At 29.3% G+C, this 22,436-nt stretch overlaps 4 protein-coding genes across 4 annotated transcripts; 2 read left to right on the top strand and 2 right to left on the bottom strand.

The window, feature by feature from the left end:
* Window positions 1–11,792: 11,792 nt before the first annotated feature.
* Window positions 11,793–13,061, top strand: EIN_281520 (hypothetical protein; the record flags this gene model as incomplete). Its single annotated transcript, XM_004185079.1, has 1 exon — window positions 11,793–13,061. The coding sequence occupies one exon, from the start codon at window positions 11,793–11,795 to the stop codon at window positions 13,059–13,061; it is 1,269 nt and encodes a 422-aa protein (XP_004185127.1).
* A 141-nt stretch (window positions 13,062–13,202) lies between these two features.
* EIN_281530 (hypothetical protein) lies at window positions 13,203–14,249 on the bottom strand (the record flags this gene model as incomplete). The annotated part of the gene is made up of 1 exon (XM_004185080.1): window positions 13,203–14,249. The coding sequence occupies one exon, from the start codon at window positions 14,247–14,249 to the stop codon at window positions 13,203–13,205; it is 1,047 nt and encodes a 348-aa protein (XP_004185128.1).
* Window positions 14,250–14,758: 509 nt separating this feature from the next.
* On the top strand, window positions 14,759–20,217 carry EIN_281540 (protein serine/threonine kinase, putative; the record flags this gene model as incomplete). The annotated part of the gene is made up of 2 exons (XM_004185081.1): window positions 14,759–19,828; window positions 19,882–20,217. 2 exons carry the CDS (start codon window positions 14,759–14,761, stop codon window positions 20,215–20,217), a joined length of 5,406 nt encoding a protein of 1,801 aa, XP_004185129.1.
* Window positions 20,218–20,750: 533 nt separating this feature from the next.
* On the bottom strand, window positions 20,751–21,236 carry EIN_281550 (hypothetical protein; the record flags this gene model as incomplete). Its single annotated transcript, XM_004185082.1, has 1 exon — window positions 20,751–21,236. The coding sequence occupies one exon, from the start codon at window positions 21,234–21,236 to the stop codon at window positions 20,751–20,753; it is 486 nt and encodes a 161-aa protein (XP_004185130.1).
* Window positions 21,237–22,436: the final 1,200 nt, after the last annotated feature.

Genomic DNA, 22,436 nt, shown 5'->3' on the forward strand with positions numbered 1-22,436 from the left:
CTCATCTTAATATTAGTTAATTTAATATTATTAATAATAAATAATTAATAAAAGTTTATTTTGGTTTTTTCATTTTATTAATTTTTTGATTAATAATTTATATTAAAATTAATAGTAATTTTATTATTTTTCAGTTGAAATTAACCAATAGTTACGAGCATCCTCCTTTCTATAGCATCCCCATATTTCTTCCTACTGTAATCAATAAATTAATAAAATGTAAAAATCAAAATAAATTTATATTAATAATTTATTATTAATAATATTAAATTAATTAATATTTTAATTAGCATCCCCCTTTTTCTCAGCATTCCACTTTTCCAGTTAACTGTAATTGAAAAACTCTATCTTAATTCATATAACTTGAATATATTTAATAATTGTTATAATATTCAAATTTTATTGGTTCAAATTTTCTAAATTCTGATAATATTTTAAATTATAAACAATGAAAAAATAAACAAATATTAACAATGTTATTATATTCTACAATGCATTATTCACAAATATGACACATTTCTCGGACTCACAGCTAAATGCAACTTATAATTTAAGCACAATTTATTGAATTTGGTGTCCTCTAATATAAAATATGCATATAGTTGCAACTGCATATCATGTAAGAAATAAATATACTAATTGTAATTTGCAATTAATAATTATTATTTAGATAATTATGACGTTTTGTCTGTTTTATTTTATCGCACCAACGTGTAAAGATAAACTTTATAAACAACATTAATAATTCTTTACAACTCGTGACATAATAATAAAATATATACTGTTGTTAACAACAACATTAAATGATAATATGTAATCATATTAATAAAACTGTCAAATACACAAAAATACTATTTCAATTTTTGAACAACTGATATTTATTAAATTTAACAAACGTGAGATAGAACTACAAGTAATGAGTTGAAATGATGAAAATGTAAAAAAATTCAAAGCTCAAAATAATAATATTTTGATTTTGTTTGTTGTAACTTGTTAAGATATTAAAAAATACAACATTTTTTCTGAAAGAAAGTGATGAGGTTAAAAGTGAAACCTTTTTTTCAAACTATTGTTATTAAATTGTCTAAAAATAACAAACTATAAATGTCTCCATATAATTTTATTGTAATAGTTGTGGTGTTATCAAAACATAATTGTATGATTTTGTGTGTTGTAATATTAATGATAATAATAATAATATTAATGTAATGTTTGTAAATAATATCTAGTTTATATGTATTTATCAACAAAAAGCCGTTGAACAAAAATAGCGAACATCGACGCTCTAACATTATAAAATAATCAACAATTATTTCTATATGATTTTATTTTATTTTCATGGAATATCACACCCATTTAACAAAATTAACATTCGATTAAGAATTTAATTATGACTCACCTTTTATTTTATTTGATTTGCGTAACAAAGCGAAGTTGTCAACCACAACCCTATCAAAAATTCAACAATCAAAAAATAATTGTCATAACAGTCATTATTCATTTAAACACATCAACGATTACATGTTTATTTACATTAATGTATATATTTTTATATACTACAACGTTAAATTAAGTTTATAACTATGTCGTGTTAATTATTGGAAACAATGTATATTAACCTTAGCAAGTCAACTGAATCAACTTTTTTTGTGCGAAGGTGAAATCTGGATAAGATTTATCTAGATCATAATTTATTTTTAGAATAATTAAAAATAAATTCAAAACACGAAATCGATTAGTTTTCGCGCAAACTACTGGTCTTTACAGACCCATGTTTTCTATTTTCCATGTGTTCAAAATAGTCAACACTTGCTGTTACGAGACATACACATGAATTTTCATTAGAGCGTTTCGGAATTTATCAATTTTTCATTATTTAAATTGGTTTGTGACACGCAGTTCTTAATTTAAGATGTTTTTAGTTCAAATACAAAAATAAAAAAAGTGACTTATTTTAAGTGAAAAAATCAAGGATATAAATTATCCAGTTTTCACTTCGTAAGGTTAAATTTTTTTTTAATTATTTTATTCTAACAATACAACTATTTTTTTACTCGAGTAAATTTTTATAACAACAAAAAAATTAAAATACGATATAGTATCATTATTAATATCTATATTATATTAAAAATATGCGGAATGTTCGATTAATTATATTATATATAACAATCGATAACAACTAATTTATCTAAATTATTTTTAGAATTTTTTTATTGTTACGGCAATTTTTTCTAGTTGTAAATGATTTTTGAATCTTTCATTTTAAATGCTTTTTTGATATTTTTTTTCTATTTATATAAAATAGTTCAATTCTACTGCCTATTGTTTGGTTTTTTGACGAACCATGGTAAAAAAACTGAAACAATGTTTTTCTAGTGTATCGAAAAATTTCCCGATATATTACAGTTATTAACATAAAAAAAATATAATTAAAAATATAAAAATCATTTATTTTCTTCATGTTATTTTTTTGTTGATATTTAAATGTCAATTCTAAAAAAATAATCAAATGGGTTACACAAAAGATAAATACAACGTATATTGCAATGGTAAAATTGTGAATGGAGTAGATGCTGCGTCTTTTGAAGTCCTACCTTACAATTATATTAAAGATAAATATAATGTTTGGTGTCATGGTCAAATTGTTAAAGGAGTAGATGCTCCAAGTTTTCAAGTTCTCAAATTTCCTTACACCAAAGATAAATATAATGTTTGGTGTCATGGTCAAATTGTTCAAGGGGTTGATCCTGAAAGTTTTCAAATTTGAAATTAAACTTTTTATTGATTTTTTATAAAAATATCACAATGGTTTATTTACTTATAAAGACCAAACAATCTTTGAAAAGACTTGCATGCATATATTCGGGAAAAATTGTTATTATTCACACCAAATTATTTTTAGGGGCTATATTCAATTTAATTTAAAAAATATATTAAAATATAATACATTTAATTATAATAATATAATGTATTTTAAAAAACCAAAAAACGTGTTATTGATAATAAGATCTTCAAAAACCAATAGTATACAGAACTAATACTTGTATAAATACGCAAATTATAATTGTATGTTAATTAGTGCTTTGCAGTTTGTGAACTGAATTTTTTTTTCTTTTTTTTTCAAACTGAAAAAAATCACATTCAAGAATTTAATAATTTTTAATAGCTTTATCTTCACTTTTGGGATTAATTTATTTAAACAAAACTATTAAAAAACAAAATCATAAACTGTAAAACTGAATCAAGTTTGAAAAAAATAAATAAAAAACCCAAAACTTTGAATTTTTTTTGTTTTTGTCAAAAATCCAAATTATGATTAAAAATGCATTTTTTGTCAAATTTTGTAAAAATAGTTATAAGTGTACACTGTGAAAAAAACAATTGTTATTAACCCAAAGTAAATGGTGTTTTCAATTATTTACACAACAAAGTTATCAACACATTAAAACGTTTAAATAAATTAATAACGAACATACGTAATTGTTAATATACATGTATAGTTAAATATAGTTTTAAGTTGAATGATGACTGTGAGTGACATCGTTATTCTCAAACGTTGATCGTAACTTATGGGTTATTGATGTGACATTTTGTTAAAACGAAAAAAGTCAAATATTATTAATAGTTACTTATTTCATTGTTTAACTTCGTCAACGTTCATAATGATCATTTAATCGCTTGTTGTAAATAATTACATGTTAATGAGATATTATATACAATTAAAAATTGTTTTATTTTTTTAATAATACAACATACAAAAATAAACACATGTATTTTGACAACACCAAAACATTTATGGTTAATTGAAATATAGGCGTGTATTTATTATTTTTAAATTATTTATAAATTATTGTTTTTTTTTGCTAATCTTTTGTTTAAAAAACTGCCTAAAAAGTAATAACCATCAACTGTGTAAACATGTAATATCAAATTAAATTTTTAAATGATAACACTAAAATAAAAAATATAACATTTTACAGCATTTTTATCTTTTGACTTGGAGCTCACAAATACATGCACATGAGATATTAAAATCTTTTGTTCCGTAGTCTAAATAGTAATAAATTTTTAATTGAATAAAAAAACAAAAATTGTTCATTCTTTCATTGAATTATAAAACCCGAGTATGTAAATACATATGATATAGCTTGTTAATTCAACTTTTTGTGTTGAACTAATTATATTTTGTGGGTACGTCATAAATTTGAATGATCATAAAAATGACGAAAATCATATAATTTTAAACAAATTTTTATATAATTATATGTTGATATTATATATTCAAATTGAAAACAACAACTCAAATATAAACGAATAATTTTAATTTATGATTTATTGGTCTTTACTCCATGAGTTCAGATCATAATAATTAAATATTTTGCAAAATTCATAAAGAAAACTCGGTTATTACAAATGTATTAAAGTTGGTGAACATCTTTGTTCTGTTATAAACAAAGAGCATTAAAAAATATTCAAAAATTAATATTAAATGGATGTCGACATATATAAAAAGTTATATTGAAGAAAGAATAATACGTTTTCAATTTATTTGTTTTTGTATCATGTCATGTTTGACTTTTGTTTTAAAGTTTTAAATGTAAAATGAAATAAATTGTATAAATTATGATGCGATGGTGATTGTATGTATTGATTGTAAATTGTTTGCCTGAACAATATTTTTGGTGCCCGGAAAATCCATTCTGGGTAACTCATTCTGTACAATTTACATTCTGGAAAACTCATTCTAAAAAATAATTATTTTTTGTATTTTTTAAATGGTAAACTCATTATGGAAAACTCATTCAATGTAAAAGTTAACTTTTAATAATTATCTAAATAAATTGTAACATTTTAATAAATTCTCAATTTTTATATATTAATTTAGCAAATAATATTTATGTTTTAATATACACGTATGTATACTATTAAACCAAATTTTTAAATATAATTAATCATTTTTTTTATTTTCTAATGTTTTTTTTGATTGTTTTAATATCAAAACTATTTCTTCTTTGTAAACAACACCCGACTCTAGTCTTTTCTTTGTAAACCACTGCAACTCTTTTGATGCTAACTTCATCTTCTTCATCTTCTTCATCGAAACATCCTTCTTTTTGTATTTTAATATCTTTTTATTTAATACTATCTTCATTTCCAAGTCCAATTTTAATTTTTTCGATGTCAATTATTCCATCATCATCTTCATCAATTTTAAGCAAATTATGATTCAACATAACTATTTCGTCTTGCACGTTGTTGATTATGATACTTTGTTCGAATTGTTTTTCGTTTACCAGTGCCCTCTTAGCTTCCCAAAGATTTTCAAATAATTTATCTTTGTCAGGTTGTTGCCCAGAGTAATAATTTCTGATGTGATTCATTATAAGTTTGTTTTGTCTTGGATATTTTGGACTTTTTCTTGTGCTTTGTCCTTCTATCAGTTGATTCCATTTTTCGTGTTTTCTTCCTCTAAATCACACATTTATTTAAACCATTCCGATAATGTTGGTTTTGATCTTAAAAGTCTCTTAATAAATGCAGAATGATAAGACTCTGAAAAATTGTTTGTTCTGATATTTTGTAAGTATTGACACCATATAATAATAGGATACCTTGTATCCATCCAGGTTGACTCAAAATAATTTACAAATTTTTTACATTCTTCACTCTGATACAATTCATTTGTTTTGAGTTCGCCAAATTCCAATTTTATATTTTGAGGTTTTAAAAATGGAATAACATACAATTTGTTTATAAGAGATGTGAAATTGTCATCATCTAGTTGAACTTTTATAAAACCACCTGTTTGAACTTTTCTCCAAAGTGCTTGGCAATAATTAAATAACATCCTTTAATCAGACATTTAAACTGTTTTAAAGCATTAATAACGGCCATTTCATAATCAATCATAACAATTTTATCTTTTCCAAATATGTCAAATCCAATATTTTGAGAAATTATATCAATTTCTTTAAAAAGTGAAGTGTACATTTTTTCTTCAAAACAAGTGGTTAAACAATAATACATTTTAAACAATTCACCAGTTTTAGTGACTCCGTGCACTGTGTACAATTGTGAAAAAATTTTCTGGACACGACTTGAAAGTCCCATCCATTAAAATATAACAAATTGATTTTATTTTTTTTTGAGTTTGGAAATGTTGCTATAAATAACAAATTCTTGCGTTTCTATTAATTTGAATTCACCATACTTTTCATTTAAATGAACATCTTCTTTTTGTTTTTCTTTTGCTTTTTGCATGTTAATTTCCTTCAAAATTGTACTTACTCTTCTGGAATCTTTGTTTCTGTCAATTTTATCTAATAATATAGATCCAGGAATAGATAAATTGTCTTTATTAGTTGCAAGTTCTTGTATTTTGTTATTAATACCGAGTTTGATAAACGGATAGTGTGGTTTGTGATCATGTTTAAACATCTCAGAAGTGTATTTGAATGAACTAAATTTTGTTTTATCATGTGGATCTCTAATAGCTTTGATTGTAACTTTACAATTCTTATCTTTACATTTGAAAGCGCAAGGGTTGCATCCAGTTTGGTGAAACACATAATCATTAATAACAGGTAAATAATGTTGTCTTTGACTTTTTACAGACAATACAACTTCTTGTTCGTTGTTAATGTTCGTTTCAGGTTGTTGAATTGATGTAACACTTTCATTCTCTTTTAAACTGTCGAGAGTAGTTGGTTCGATATTTTCATCGGGTTCTATATTGTTAAACATGAATAGACCACCGGTTAAAGTATCATAAAAACATTAGGTGTATTGGTCGGCATGTAACGTAGAAATTGGTTGGGTTGACCAAAAAATTCATTTATATTAACCGATTCAATTTTTATTTAATTATAAATGAATCGATTTTTCATTTTATAAGTGAGTGATATTTGTTTCTTTAATTTAATCAAAATGGTTTAAATATTAATGATAAATAAATTAAAATAATTAATTATTTTTTACCTTTTTATTTTTTGCATAGAATGAGTTTTCCATTATGAGTTTACCATTTAAAAAATACAAAAAATAATTATTTTTTAGAATGAGTTTTCCAGAATGTAAATTGTACAGAATGAGTTACCCAGAATGGATTTTCACCCCACCATATTTTTATGTTTTTTATAAATAAATTAAACTTGAGGTTATGATGTAAAATATACAAGTTGTAAATAAATCTAAAGTATATATTTAAAGTTTATCATGTACCTTTTAGATTATTAAAATATTTCGAAAAGTTATACAAAAAAATATATCCCAACTGTTTCATTATTTTTTGCGGTTTACTTAATGTGGTGTTTATATAAAATTATTGCTATTTGTTTGTCCACCAGATAACATTAAAAGACTGCCCCTATATTGAAACTTAAGAAGATTTGTTTAATCATCAAAAATACCAATTATTTGTTTTGTATAATACAAACATTTTTGTTTTTTAATTTATTATTTTTTGTTAAACTACTTTTTGGTTCAAAATTTTTAGTTCTTTCAATTTTATTATTGTTGTATACACGTTTTCAGTTAATCATATTATAGACAATGTTGATGTAATTAGTTTCAAAAGTGCGATTTCGGTAAATCTATTTAATACGGCTCCCATTTATTTTTTCCAAATTGTTGTCTTGTATAAAAAGAAAAAAAGCAATTTGATAAAACCCTTTTCACGTTATTTTCAATAATAATTACGTCTTTTTTCAGGAAAAAATCAGTTAAAATTCAGTTAAATAACTGCGAAGCACTAATGTTAATTGTACATTTTTGAGTTATTAATATTGTACTATTATTATTAAATTGGAATTTAAACAAATTAATTTTAATAATTTTTTATTTAGAATTACATATTATATTATAACTTATAACACATTGAAAAACAAACCAAATTAAACCCACCTTAAGAACAAATCAATTACTCTCTTGATTTTTCATTATTTATTCAATTGATTATATATCTAAAACATAAATTATGGGTTTAATTTATTATTTAATAATAAACATATAATATATTATAACTTAATGAACAATATTTACAGTGTTATTCACTGGGTTTTCGATTCCCACCATTTTCAATAATTATTAAGTCAGTTTATTAATTATTTAGTCAAAAAAATAAAATATTTCGTCACATATTTTAATTAAACACCACCTACAATTATTAGTCCAGCATAATTAATAAATAGACCATGCAAAAAAATATTAATACCATCACAAATAATTTCAATATTATAATTTTTATATTTCATTCACAAAAATAAATAGACGCACCACAAACTTATATGTTCACGTCATTTAGAATTATTAAGGTTTTTTCTGAATTATTTTACTTTCAACAAAAAAATAAATTATTTCTTTATAAAATGTTATAAAAAACTATGACAATGAAATTAATTTAAAGATTATCTTGAGCATACACCTTCCTCCAAACTTCATTTCTACATCTTTGCCTTTGTGTAATTATTTTGATGTGCTGCTTAACATGGTGAATGAAATGAGTAATGCGGTTTTTGCGGTTGTAATGGTTCAAAGGATATATACTTCCCACTTTCATCAACTTTGTCAGCAAAGCGGCGCAGTGAATAGGTATTCCAAAAGTCTGTTAAAAATCTTCTGGTTTCTAATCAGGTTTCTTTCTAAACTCTTCAACAAACCGTTGCTTGAGCTTCAAACCAATTTTGGTGTATTGGTGCTTTTAGTGTTCTGAATGTTTTGGTTCAAATATCTTCGGTATTTATCTTGGATTTGGTTGTATTGGAGATGGAATGAATAGTTGGGTTGCAAATGATTGAAACGGAGTAACCAGTAGATGTGTAGGCGTTAAGTGTATATAATCGGCCCGTGCATTTGAATCTGTGAGATCAACATGATCTATTGATGCTCGGTCCATTATACTTTGAAATAGTTTTAACGTTGTTTTTTATTTTTTTGTTGAAAGTAAAATAATTCAGAAAAAACCTTAATAATTCTAAATGACGTGAACATATAAGTTTGTGGTGCGTCTATTTATTTTTGTGAATGAAATATAAAAATTATAATATTGAAATTATTTGTGATGGTATTAATATTTTTTTGCATGGTCTATTTATTAATTATGCTGGACTAATAATTGTAGGTGGTGTTTAATTAAAATATGTGACGAAATATTTTATTTTTTTGACTAAATAATTAATAAACTGACTTAATAATTATTGAAAATGGTGGGAATCGAAAACCCAGTGAATAACACTGTAGTTAATTATTGGATTTTTATAATCATTTATTTACTTATATATATAGTTTATGGTTTCAAATTATTTTAATGTTCATGTTTTGAGAACTTAACCTTATGTTAAATTATTTAACTATATAAACTGTTTTTCAAAAGTCGGTACTGAGGTGTCCCGATTTTTTGCATTTATTTTGTTTATTATTTTTGGGAATCGTTTTTTTGTAATAAATTCGCTTATTTTTTCCAAGTAAAAAAGAGAAAAACAATCTTCAAAAAATATTTTTTTACTTGAAGAATTTTTAAGCATTAAAAAAACCATATAAAATTTGAAATAACGGGATTTTTGTTTTTGAAATACACGTGAATGATCCCAAAAGTGCATTTTATTTTAAAAGCAAATAAATTTAATGTCAATCTTTTTCATTATCAAAAATTTTAATAATTAATAAAATATTCACAAAACAAGAGCTTAGTTCGAAGATTAGTATGCTTAGTAGTGTTGTCACAAAAATAATAAAAATAACAAAATGATTTGATAACTTATCTTTGTTGGGTTTTATAAAGTCGACATTCTTTTTGAGCATTTCAGTGAGAACATCTTTTTTAAAATATCCAATAACAAAACAATATTGTTATTTTGTATTATTTTTCTAGTGTTGCCCTTTGACAATTTTGACTTATGCCTGTCAAAATTATCAAACATTTGCTGTAATTATTTTGGTGTTTTTGGAACTCTTTATTTCATTATTTTTTATTCAGAGAAGATAACCACAGTTTGTTTTAAATTTCAGTTAAATTTTAACGAGAGTAATATTCAGTTAAAACTCGACACGAACAACACCATCCAAATTCACTTAAACGTTCATTGTTGTGCTTTTATGCCAACAATGCTGTGTATATGTCGTGAAGTATTGAGTTATGGTCAAATCAAATAACGGGATCGGGTTTTTTGGAAAAAGATGGCTAATATTCCGATATTTTCCCGAATTTGTACGAAAATAATTGAACGGGATTGGTATTTTTTTCAAAATTAAGTCTGTACTTTCGATTTTTTGTTTTTTTGTTTTTTAGGAAAAAACAAAAATAAAAAACGGGACTTTAGGAAGTTCTAAAAATATGACAGTACCGACTTTTGAAAAACAGTTTATTTAAATTAAATAATAAGAACAATTAACAAGTAAATGATTATTAAATATATAGTTAATTGTTTTAAAAAAAATTGTTTTAGTTTTTAATATATACAGTAAAAATTCTATCAGTGTGTGACTCTATCGGTGTGTAGTTTTGACCAATCAAAAGAGGCCTACACACCGATAGAATATAATGATTTCCCACATATTTGGCACCAAAACCCGCAAAAATAATGTCAATTGCAATTTTGTTTTTATTTTAAAAGAGTAAAGACTTGGTAATAAAAACTTAAAAAGAAAAAAATTATCAAACAAAAATAAATTCAAAAAAGATAAGAAAAGAAAAGCAGAAAATGCTCTTCAAAAAATATTAAACTTTAAATGATAATAAAAAATGCACCGACTTCCACACACCAATCACAAGAGCACGCTTGTGATTGGTGTGGTGACAGAATTGATACCACAAAAACTTAACAATTTCAGCAAGAAAGTCACAGATATTTTCGACACATGCAGACAACCAGCCTGGCGTGCTCATCCAAGTCTTTGAGGGCGAGGCATCTATGACATCACACTGCAACCCGTTTGACAAGGTTGGGTTGTTTGGTATCTTATTAGCACCACGTGGAGTCTCACAGTTGAAGTCACATTTGACACAAATGCAAATGGGATTCTGAATGTGTCGGCTGAAAACGAGACAACAGGGAAGAAGACTCTTAAAGGAACAGGTGGACAAGATGGTTGCAGACGCAAAAGAGTTCAAGGCGGAGGACGACAAGATGATGACTTTTGAGGCTAAAAATCGACACTCACCTTATGCTACTTATGTAATAACACAGTGAACAAGCAAATTTTTTCAAAGTTATCAACAAAAGACAAAGAAGCAATCGAGGCCTATGTCAAAGACGTACTTGAGTTGTAAATTGACAAGAACCAATCAGCACCAAAAGTCTATGTGTTTATACAAAAACACAATGCGTTGTTCTTATTCTAAACAATTAGACAAATTAAAAAAATTCACAATATTATTTTATGTTTACACGTGTCGCGTTTTTTTTCATAAAAAAACAAAAAAATACATTGTGTCATTTTTCTAGATTGTGGATAGTTTTACAAATTTCATGATTTTTTAGTTTTTTTGCCAGAAATTAAAAAAGAAAAGAAAAAAAATTTACACACCTTGGGAAAACCATTTTCATGACTCCACACACCGATAGAATTTTTACTGTATATAGTTTTTTAATAGTTTAAATTTTAATATAGAAGGTTTATTTCAAAGAGTTTTTATATTGCAATAATAATGGAATGACATTATTAAATAATGATAACCAAGAATTAATTTTTTTTAATTTGATTGCCTTGTTATGGAACAACAAATGTAGTAACGTGGCTTTCTTTCATTTCTTTAATTCAAATAATTTCATTGTAAACTGAAAAATAGAAAAACAATGGAAACTTTTACAGAACACGACTCACTATTGGAACATCAACCCACTTCTCAAACTACTCAGAGGCCAGAAACCAACATTAAACCGGAGACTGAAACTCGTGATTTTCAAGACCCAAATTTTGATGATCCACTGAATTACTACGCAGTGTTGGGTGTTCCTCGCGAAGCAAGTCCAGAGTTAATAAAACGAGCGTATCGTAAACACGCTTTGAAATTCCATCCCGATAAAAACCACAGTCCAAACGCCGAAGGGGATTTTAACACAATCAAAAACGCGTATGAAGTTCTTTCTGACGAACAAAAGAAACGGATGTATGACTCCTTCGGCGCAGAGGGTGCACAATATGCTCAGTACATTTGGATGATCAAACCATTTGTCTATATTCTCTGCTGTATTTTAGGCTTCTTCATAGCAGTTGCTGCTCTATTATATGACACATGGCTTGTACTCACAATCACCAACTTAGAGAAGGAATTACATTGGAAAATTTCTGCAGTCAACGTGCCCTTATACATCTTGCTCTTCTTTTACATGTTAAATCTCCCCAACACACGTTTGGGGAAGGTGTTTGGTCTCATCGAATTTTGCACGGGGTACCTGGGCCTCATTTTGTTCTTTGTGCGTGTTGATTGCAATAAAGGTGATTATCACTTGTGGTTGATCCCTGCGTACATTGCGTGTTTATTTAGACTGTTAAAAATGCTCCGAGAAGACTTAGGAGACTATGTTGGGCAAGGAGAGAATGGAGAAGTAATTAACATTCCTCGAAAAAAGCGTGTGGTGTTGCTGAATGGTGTATTAGATCTTCTCGAGAATGTAACTTTTATTGGGTTGATTGTCAGTATTGGTGTTAGTGGTAACGAGAAAGATTATATGTACGCAATGATATTCTTTGCACTGTATTTAGTCTTCAGAGTGGTGAGATCAGCACTTTTGGATCTTCACTTCTCGCGTATTAAATTGGTCTATGAAATTGTTGTTTGTCTGTTTTATGCGGCTCAAGGCATTATGTTGGGTTCGGATGTTGGAGTTCGATGTTACAAATATTCCTATGCTATTGCGTTCATCCCCGCACTTTTATATGGAGTTATTATCACTGCCATTCCTCTCATTGTGTGTCCACTTATTTGTTGCTTCTTACCACCTCTTCTCGAGAAAGTGTTTGGAAGTGATGATCCAAACACACAACACAGAGAACCAGAGAATCAACACACAAGTCAGCAACCAAGTCAGCAGTACCAAAACACTACTGCTTTACTGAATTAACTTCTAAATTACAACTTATTAATATATTATGTTTACTACAAACTTTTGTCGACTAATAAAATATGATGGAACTGATAATACACTTTGAGGTATCGGAAACCTCAAACTCAAATCTACAACACATTCAATCAAACATACTTTTCAAACTTGTACCGATATTGCTTTGTGAAGTTGTTCAACAACTTGATCAAGTAAAGGTTTTTGTAATGGCAAACACGACTGTAACAACTTTTCTGCATACTCTGCACAATTCTGGATGATCTTTTTGAACTTTCTTTTGAGTTCATTGTTCTCAGTGTTCTTCCAGTAACACTTTAAACAGAACGAACACAACAATTCGAAGCGAAGTATTTGCTCCGACCCAACTCTTTTTGCTACACTTTGTAAGTCTGTGATGTTCAACATTAAGTCACTTTGTTGCTCTCCCAGCGTACTCTTTTCTTGACTCTCAAAGTGAATAGGTCCGCACCACTCGGGGTCGACTTTGTCCCATGATGTATATCCGATATCGCGAATTCCATTCACTCGCTTCGTGTCAGTCACTGCGTATTTAACACTCTCCTCGTTCTTCACGTGCTTTCCAAGTTGTCGCACAACAACTTCTGAATGCCAATTAATGTTCTCCACGGTCTTGGACACTCTCAAATTCCTTTCATAATCGAGTTGTCGACACGACATCATCTCAACTCCCCAAGTGATCCCCCGCGTACCAAACCCCTCCCAGCCATCATTCTTCAATTCAATCGAAGCGACTTCCTTCTCATAAAAAGTCCCTCGCAGTGTTTTCTTGACCTTCTCTTTTTCATTTTCGTCGCGGCGATAAGTTTCTTGAAATGAATTTGACGCGTTCTTCTCGGTGTCGCCAAAGTACCGCGACGCAAAGAACTCCTTGAAAAAGTCATTTTCCTTGTATTTGTGCATCTGTTCAACCTCTAAGTGATACTTCTCTTTGACAAATGGGTACTCCTCCAGAATTTGTTTCTTCTGTGTCGCCCACTCCGGCCCTTCCGCAAACTTAGTGATCAGAGGAGAGGAAAAACCGGGAGATGGGAGGTCTGGTTTCTTCTTTGGAGGTTCCTCAATCTCGCTGAAAAAAACATCTTCGGAAATGAGTGTTGTTGATACCAACTCGTTGTACAAAAATATTTTGTACTTTGTGTCAAGGCGGGGATCAATTGGTTTTGTCATGCTTTTGATTTATTGAGTTCACAAAGTGCTTTGTTGTGTTAAACCAACTTATACTATAAATATTAGTTTCAAATGTTATTACATATGGTTTTCAATCATTATCATAATTTTAATTTTAATCAAAATAAAATGATAAGAATTATTATATAATATAGTAAAATAAACTATAAATTAGTAAATAACATCACAATTATTTTTTAATTATTAATAATATTAAATATTTTAATAAAATAAACTATACTTCTTAAAATATTAAAACAAACAAAAATAATAATTATAATTATTAATATTATATAGTATTATTATTGTAATAAAAATATAATAAAAGTTAAATCACTGGATTTAATCTTTATAAATACAAAACACTACTAAGAAATTTCACAAAAAGGAATAGAAATTTATTAATTATTACTTAGATTTCTTTACGAAAACAATAAGGAAAATGTCGAAAAAAAGACTCAAATTTTTTGTTTAAACGAATTAAATTTGCAAGAAAATGTTTTCGAAAAATGAACTTCAAAAAATTTTTGAATAACCTTTGTTATATGCGCTTCCTTTATTACACGGTGGTGGTGTTGGTTATACTTTTTACTTGCGTGCAAAGCGATTGTTGGTATTCAAAGAGTAACTCCATTATTCACGACAGTTTTATGGATGCAGACACGTGTCAAAATCGCGGATATGGGTGGAAGTTATATTGGGATGGATTGTGTGACTGGGTACTTTTTACGGGTGAATGTTGTGAGAATTTGCACACGTATTACGTCCTCGAAAATTTAACGTTTGACCACAACCCCAAAGGTATTGAGTATGACGAGTCTTCAAATATACAAACTTTACGTCTCCGTCCGCCCTTTAAAGATCAGCAGTGGAGTGTCAACACCAAGAATATTGTCAGTGGCAGTTTAGTAGTATTAGAGAAGAACAGAGAAAGTGTAGATCGAGAGAAGCACACTGTTTTCTCTATAGGATTAAAAAACTTTGGTGTTGTTGTTTTGAACAATGAGTTGATAGAACTGAAGTTTACTGAGTATCAAAGACCATTTGTACTTGTCGAAGGAAACAATTCCCCTATTAGAATTACTGAAGAGCACAAAGAAACAGCCGAGTGTCGGTATGTCTTTTCAGGAAATGGTGTATATGTTGATAACCAGGACGATGGGTTTGTGAAGAACATATGTGAGATAGATGGACAGAAAAGGTATGTGAAGTGTTTGTATAGTTATGCCCTTATTCCCGATTGTTCCTGTTATATTAACAGCTCGTCAAGTCATGTCTCCTTTCAAGACTATTTCATGAATTACCCCGACTGTCTTGTGAACAACACCAAATTCAGTTTGACCATCAGAGCATTCCAAACGGAGTTCGTCTTCGACTCGTTTGGGAAGTACTACTGGAAAAGTTTACTATTCGAAGACAGAAATGCACCACTTGCTATATATACAGACAAAGTCCTTACTTTCGAGAACGACGTCGTGTTGCCATATTCAGAAGTCTTTTTCTTTGGTGAAGTCGACTTCAAGCAGTCGCTTACTTTTCCAGAGAACCACAAGACCTTGTACAAATTTGAAAAATTGACTGCAACGAATATTCAAGTGAGAGGACTTCAAGGATCACTACTTGTGTTTTTGAGCGAAGACGTCACAACAAGGAACTCCTTTATTGTGTTACTTTGTGATAATAAGAAGAACTCAAGATATGGCGCAATTGAGGTTGGATCACCTAATATAGGATGTATCTGCAATTTTAAGAATAACGTTTTTGATCAAATTGATTGTGAGACTTCAAGTCTTGAAGAGTCAAACAGACTCGAGTTGGTTATAGCATCACATGAAGTTTACAACAAGACTCAAAAGCGATTTTGGGATGTTGTTGAAACAACAGATGCTGTAATATCAACAGAGATTATTATAAAGAGATGTGTATTTTCTGGAAATGTTGTGATGGTTGACAATGATGTTATTTGTGACTCTTTAAACGCACAAGGATCCATCGAAATAAGTGACTGTACTTTTACAAGTCAAATAGTTATTGCAAATGGACTTACAATTACTGGTAATGCCATATTTGATTCAGTTGATGTGACAGACTCTTTGTCTCTAAAATACAGTCAAACAACTATTAATGAATTAACAATGGAGGAGAACAGTGTGTTATACGTGGAAGGTTCTGTGGTTATAGTGACTCTCCACAACAATGGAAATAGCGAAATTGTGGTAAGCAAAGACATTGAAATTGTGTATTTACAGGCATCTTTTCTTGTGAGTCTGACCGCAGAGAATATGCACGTGTACTCTGGTAAAATTTTGTTTGACAAATTATCTGTGAAGTCACAAGTTGTTATTCAAAACCAAATAGAGTCAATTTCAATAAGACAGATCACTGTAATAGACGCTCTCTATTACTTTGATATTCGACAAAGTATCATGACACTGACTGTCACTCGAATTCCCGAGATCATTCAAAGTGGAAATGAACAAGAGGGCATCACACTCTTGAGCACCAAAAACAGGCAAACGGTATTTGAAGACTCAAGTCAAGTGAAATACATGTGTGACAATCAAATTGTAGTGATTGGCAATGTGAATCAGAGTATATGCAACGACTTGTTTCTAGCCAACAAAGTCTGTGTATATAAAGAGGGGATTTATATGGATGCTTATTATCAAATAGATTACTCGTGTCCATGTAAGAGTGATCCCACCATAGAGCGTACATTAATTATAGAAGATCCAACGTATACATTCAGTTCAAAAGAGAGTTATAATTCGATAATCACCAAACAAAGTGTGATATTATCAATGAAGTCGCAAGAGGTATCTATACTGTTGTATGGAGACATTCAATTAGTAGGGAACAATAACACTGTTCTAGTCAACACGACAAATCCACACATTGATATTACAGTAAAAGGTGATGCGCTTATATTCACCACAAAAAGTCGAGGCTTTGATGTAGAAGGCAATACAATCAAACTTACAACAACAGGTGTCTGCTCCTATGTGTTAGTTACAAACAGTGTTGCACAATGTTTGTCGTGTCGGTTTGGATCGATATTACATCTCAATGACAAAACAAATTTGATGTGTTTACCCGAGAGTGTGACCGAATGCACAAGTTATAATTCAAAAGGAAATTGTGAGGAGTGTTCGAGAGGATTTTATTTAAAAAATGGTGTCTGTCTTAGATGTCCGGATCGGTGTCAAAAGTGTGAGTACAACACAATTATTAATGACACTTCTTGTATATTATGTGACTCTTCATACTATCTATTCAACGAGACTTGTATCAAAGATGATTTGTGCACATTTAGTATCGACAAAACATGTTACTATTGTGGGGGTTCTAAATTTTACTCGACTGAAACAAATACATGTGAACCGTGCCTCCCAAATTGCATTCAATGTGACAACAATATCACATGTAATATATGTGATATATCAAATGGATTTTTTGGAACACAATGTGAAAAGAGGAACGACATTATCATCTTGACTAATTCCAATTACATGTGTTTTCCTGGGTATTACAGAACAGAAAGTGGCTGTTCAGAGTGTAGAGAAAGCTGTGACGAGTGTGTAAGTGGTGATAACGAAACTGAATATGTATGTGTATCATGTAATACGTCATTGGGATACACATTAGACCAAACTGGTCTATGTTCGAACACAAGCAGTTGTTATATAGAAAATTCGAAGTGTCAAAAATGCAAGAACGAGTCTGAATATTATGATGGATTTCAATGCACTTCGTGTGGAGAGCACTGTAGTCTTTGTACACCAACTGGTCAGTGTTTGGCGTGTGATCACAATTATTACTTTCACCGAACGACAAACACGCAGAATAAACCAATTTCAATGTGTACAGAAACACCAGTGGCCAATTGTGAATATTATGAAGATGGCCGTTGTGTGAGTTGCGACAACACAACATACTATACAGATTTTGAGTGTGTTAAGTGTTTATATCCATGCCTTCGATGCGTCACTTCATCTTCACTATGTGTGCAATGTAGTGAAGGTTTCATGTTACAAAATAACAAGTGCATTTCATCAAAAACAGAAATCAATTCGTGTAAGTACTTTACAACAACGGAGAGGGGTGGGTGTGTAGTGTGCAAAGATTATTATTATTTGGATTATATCACTTGTTACCCATGCCAACAGAATTGTCGAGTCTGCCAAAATTCGAAGTCGTGTGTCGAGTGTGGGATTAATTATTTTATCAATGAGAGTGGGTTATGTGAGAGTATATTTTCATTGACAAATTGTGTTTCTTATTCATTGTATGGATGTAAAGAGTGTGACACAAGTGCTTATTTGGACTTTGGTCGGTGTGTTGACTGTGACAATTTCATGAAACACTGCACCAAGTGTCATTGGGAAGACAATGAGTGTTTTGGGTGTGATGATGGGTACATACTGATCAACTCAACGTGTTACATATACAATGTTATAGCACATTGTGTGAACTCCATCGACTCAAAATGTTCTGAATGCACGTTTTGGTATGAACCCTCACTTGATGGCCTTACATGTGAAATGAAGTCTCTGCGTCCTTTTGTAATAACATGTGTTGTACTTTTCACTGTATTTGTGACTGTCCCATGTGTATTAATATCAACTGTTCTGATCACAAAGAAAGTCCACCAAGTTGATACAGGCGAGAGAGAGATGTTACTTTCCCGCACTCGTATCGACCGAATAGGTGGCGATTGGATCTTTTTAAATATCAAAGGGCTTATGGTTACTAAAAGTGAAATTGTATTTAATGAGATGCCTGTGGCAACGCCTTCGTACGACTCGTTTTACATTGGGAATAGCTCTCGAGACACCTCTCTTATAGGTATTGGGTTATTTGGGAACAAGAAGTATGAGACTTTGATAAAGCCGGATTACTTTGAATTGAAGAAGAATGGGTGCTGTGAAGTGAAAATCATGTTAAAGCCGTTGTGTACCACCAATATCCATGAAAAGATTCAAATAGTGCAGTATCAGAAGAACCAATTAATCAAAGGGTTTGACTCTATTGATCTCATTGCAACGACACAGCTCTCTACTCATTTGGACTCAGACGAATTAATACGAGAAAGTCTGGTTGGGGAAGGGACATTTGGTATTGTCTACAAAGGGAAGTACCGAGGCGCTGTTGTAGCAATAAAGACTCTAAAGAAGATAAAAATACTTGAAAATGTCTTAGACGACTTTTTGACTGAAATTGAGATGCTTGAAAAAATACGATGCGAGTATATAGTAAGTTACTTTGGTTCAGCTTGGAACAAGGCAGAGTGTTGTTTGGTCACTGAATTTGCAGAGTTGGGAAGTCTGAGCACTTTGATGGAAAACAAACAGAAAGTCTCTTTAAAAATCCGAGAGAAGATCATGTTGGATGCAGCACGAGGGATAGAATACTTGCATAATAATGGCATCTTACACAGAGACATCAAACCAGACAACTTACTCATATTTTCTATTGACTCTTCGATCGCAGTGAATGCCAAATTAACTGATTTTGGATCGAGTCGAAGTGTTAAATTGATACTAACGAACGTGTCATTCACCAGAGCAATAGGTACTCCAGTTTGTGTTTAATTATTTATTACTTGTCCTATAGGTAGTAATATAACTAAAAGGTGTATATGGCTCCTGAAATTCTGCAGAAGAAGAAATACAAAATGCCTGCAGACATCTTTTCATTCAGTATTATGTTCTTCGAGACAATGACATGGGGGTTAGCATATCCATATGAGATGAAATCTTGGGAAATTGCAAATGCGGTTGTTGAAGGAAAACGGCCAGTGAAGTCTGAAGGGATGAGTAAGAAGATGTATGATTTCATATGTAGCATGTGGTGCCAAAAAGCAAAGGAAAGACTTGGTTTGTTATTTAACACCCAATATTCTATAAGATTTCGAATTATAGTTTATATACTATTAATGAATTATATTTTTTGTAATTATACTTTATAATAAATGTTATTATATTTATATTATATTACAGTTAAAGATTCCACTGACCGTTGTAGACATCGACGAAATCATTCCAATCATCAAGTATTTCTACCTTGATGATAATTGATGTACTATTTTAAAACTATTAATTTTAAGTTAATTGACACAAATGTTTAATTGAAAGCAAAAGCAATCTTTTTGTTATAAATCATCATATACAAATGCCATGGAAATATTACAAAAATTATATATTTATACTATATTAAATAGTAAAAAAGTGATTTTCTGAAATGAAAAAGTTTCTCTATTTTTGGATGGACTTTTTCGAACATCGACATTTTTTTTGAAAATCTATTTATATAGAAAAGTCGATTATTTTTTTGGTATTTTTTTAAATGAAGTTCAACGTTTTTTCTACTTTTTTGGAATTAAAAATAAATGGTTGGTGTGAAGACTTTGTACATTTGCTTTTTGTTGTCCATTTAAACAATCCATGACATGAAAGTATAAAAAATCAATCAACAATTAATACATAGAGTCTTCATACTGCTTTACTCTTGTTTCCGAATCATTAAAATAACACTTGCGAGTTTAGACTCGACCAAGTCGAGAGAAACGGAACTGAGTGGGTCAAAATAAGCACACATAAAATCGTATACGTTTTTGGTTAAACTTGAGTGCTTTTCTTGAACCCATTTAAATCCCCCGTTCTTCGATTGTTTGAGTAATGAGTGGAAAGACGACCGCGTGTTATTCACTTTGTCTCTTATTTGCGTGGCAGTCTTATTAATCGACAATTCATTCAACATCTCCTCTGTGCACCGCTGGTGAAATACATGGAGAGAAACTGTCCGACGTTCTTTGAGTTGCCATTTTCTGTACTTGAGCATTATGTACATAGTTGTTAGGTCGGCCCACTCTCTTGTGTTCTTTGCTTCTTTTGTCTCCGACAATTCCAAAGAGTTAACAACAGAGGAATCGACGTACACTCGATACAACTGTGGATGAGTTGGTCTAAAAGCGCTAAGGTTCTGCATTTGGATTTTCTGTTCCATAGTATCTTTATATTGTTTAGTTATTCTAAATATATAAAAAATAGGTTAGACTATTTTTATTCAAGAAACAGGGGGAAATGTTTGAAAAAAATCAAGCACCAACTGTTTTTCAACCGAAAAAAGGTGGTGGATGAATTTAACTCAATTGGTCCAATTATTATCTTCATATCTCGAAAAAATCATTGGTTAATTATCAATTGAAACCCTTTAACTAGGGTTACATGTTAACAAACTATAATTATTGAATAGTTTACGTTAAAAAATATATAAAATAAGTGCTGAAATTAACTTGAAGTAAAAATATTTTCGAAAAAAATTGAGTTTTTTACTTGTCTTATAAATATAAAGCAGAATAATTTTTATTATCCGTTTTTATTAAATTTGGTATTAGTTATAAGAAAAAAGATAAAATATATTTTAAAATAAGAAATGGTAGAATAAAAGTGTGTTTGCCAAGGAAAAAAACTGAAAACTTGAAATATACTATACTTGTTAGTATAATTTTTATTTCAACAAGTTCTTAATAAACTGTAGGTTGAAATATTAAAGTTCGATTCTAAAAATCATTTTGACTAAATTAAAAAAACTAAAGGAAAAAAGACAGAACAATTTATTTTCAACGAACGATTTTTAAAAAATTAGACGTTTCAATAGAAAAGTTACATTTCCATTAATGAAAAATGTTCGAATTGATCTGGTAATGAAATGACTAAGAAATGATGCTTTTTGTGATATCAAGACCGTTGAAAATTTTGTTTAAACAAAAAGAAAAGAAATGATGGGAAGACAATTTTTTAAAATATTTTTCCTTACTTCCAAAACCTAATTTTATTTTTTGTTAAATATTTTTGTAAAAATTTCGAAAAATTCGAACATCTTTTTAGTAAATTAAACCAAAAATATTAAAATAATTGTGTTTTCCTGTTTTTTAAAATGAAGAAAATTTCAGACCAAAGTTTTAAAGAATTGAACAAAGGTGCAACAGATAACATTTTTTCACAAAAAAATGTTTTTCAAATAATTAGTATTTTGATATATCATATTATATTATATTAAATTATTAATATTTTAGAGTATGTTTTCCAAATATAATTACTATTGTTATAATTTTAATATTATTGTATATATAGTTAAACAGACTTATTTTATATAATTATAACAAAAAAATATTAAAAAAATTGC

The sequence above is a fragment of the Entamoeba invadens genome, assembly GCF_000330505.1.
Source record: "Entamoeba invadens IP1 unplaced genomic scaffold scaff_1105074725543, whole genome shotgun sequence".
Taxonomy (NCBI): Eukaryota; Evosea; order Mastigamoebida; family Endamoebidae; genus Entamoeba; species Entamoeba invadens.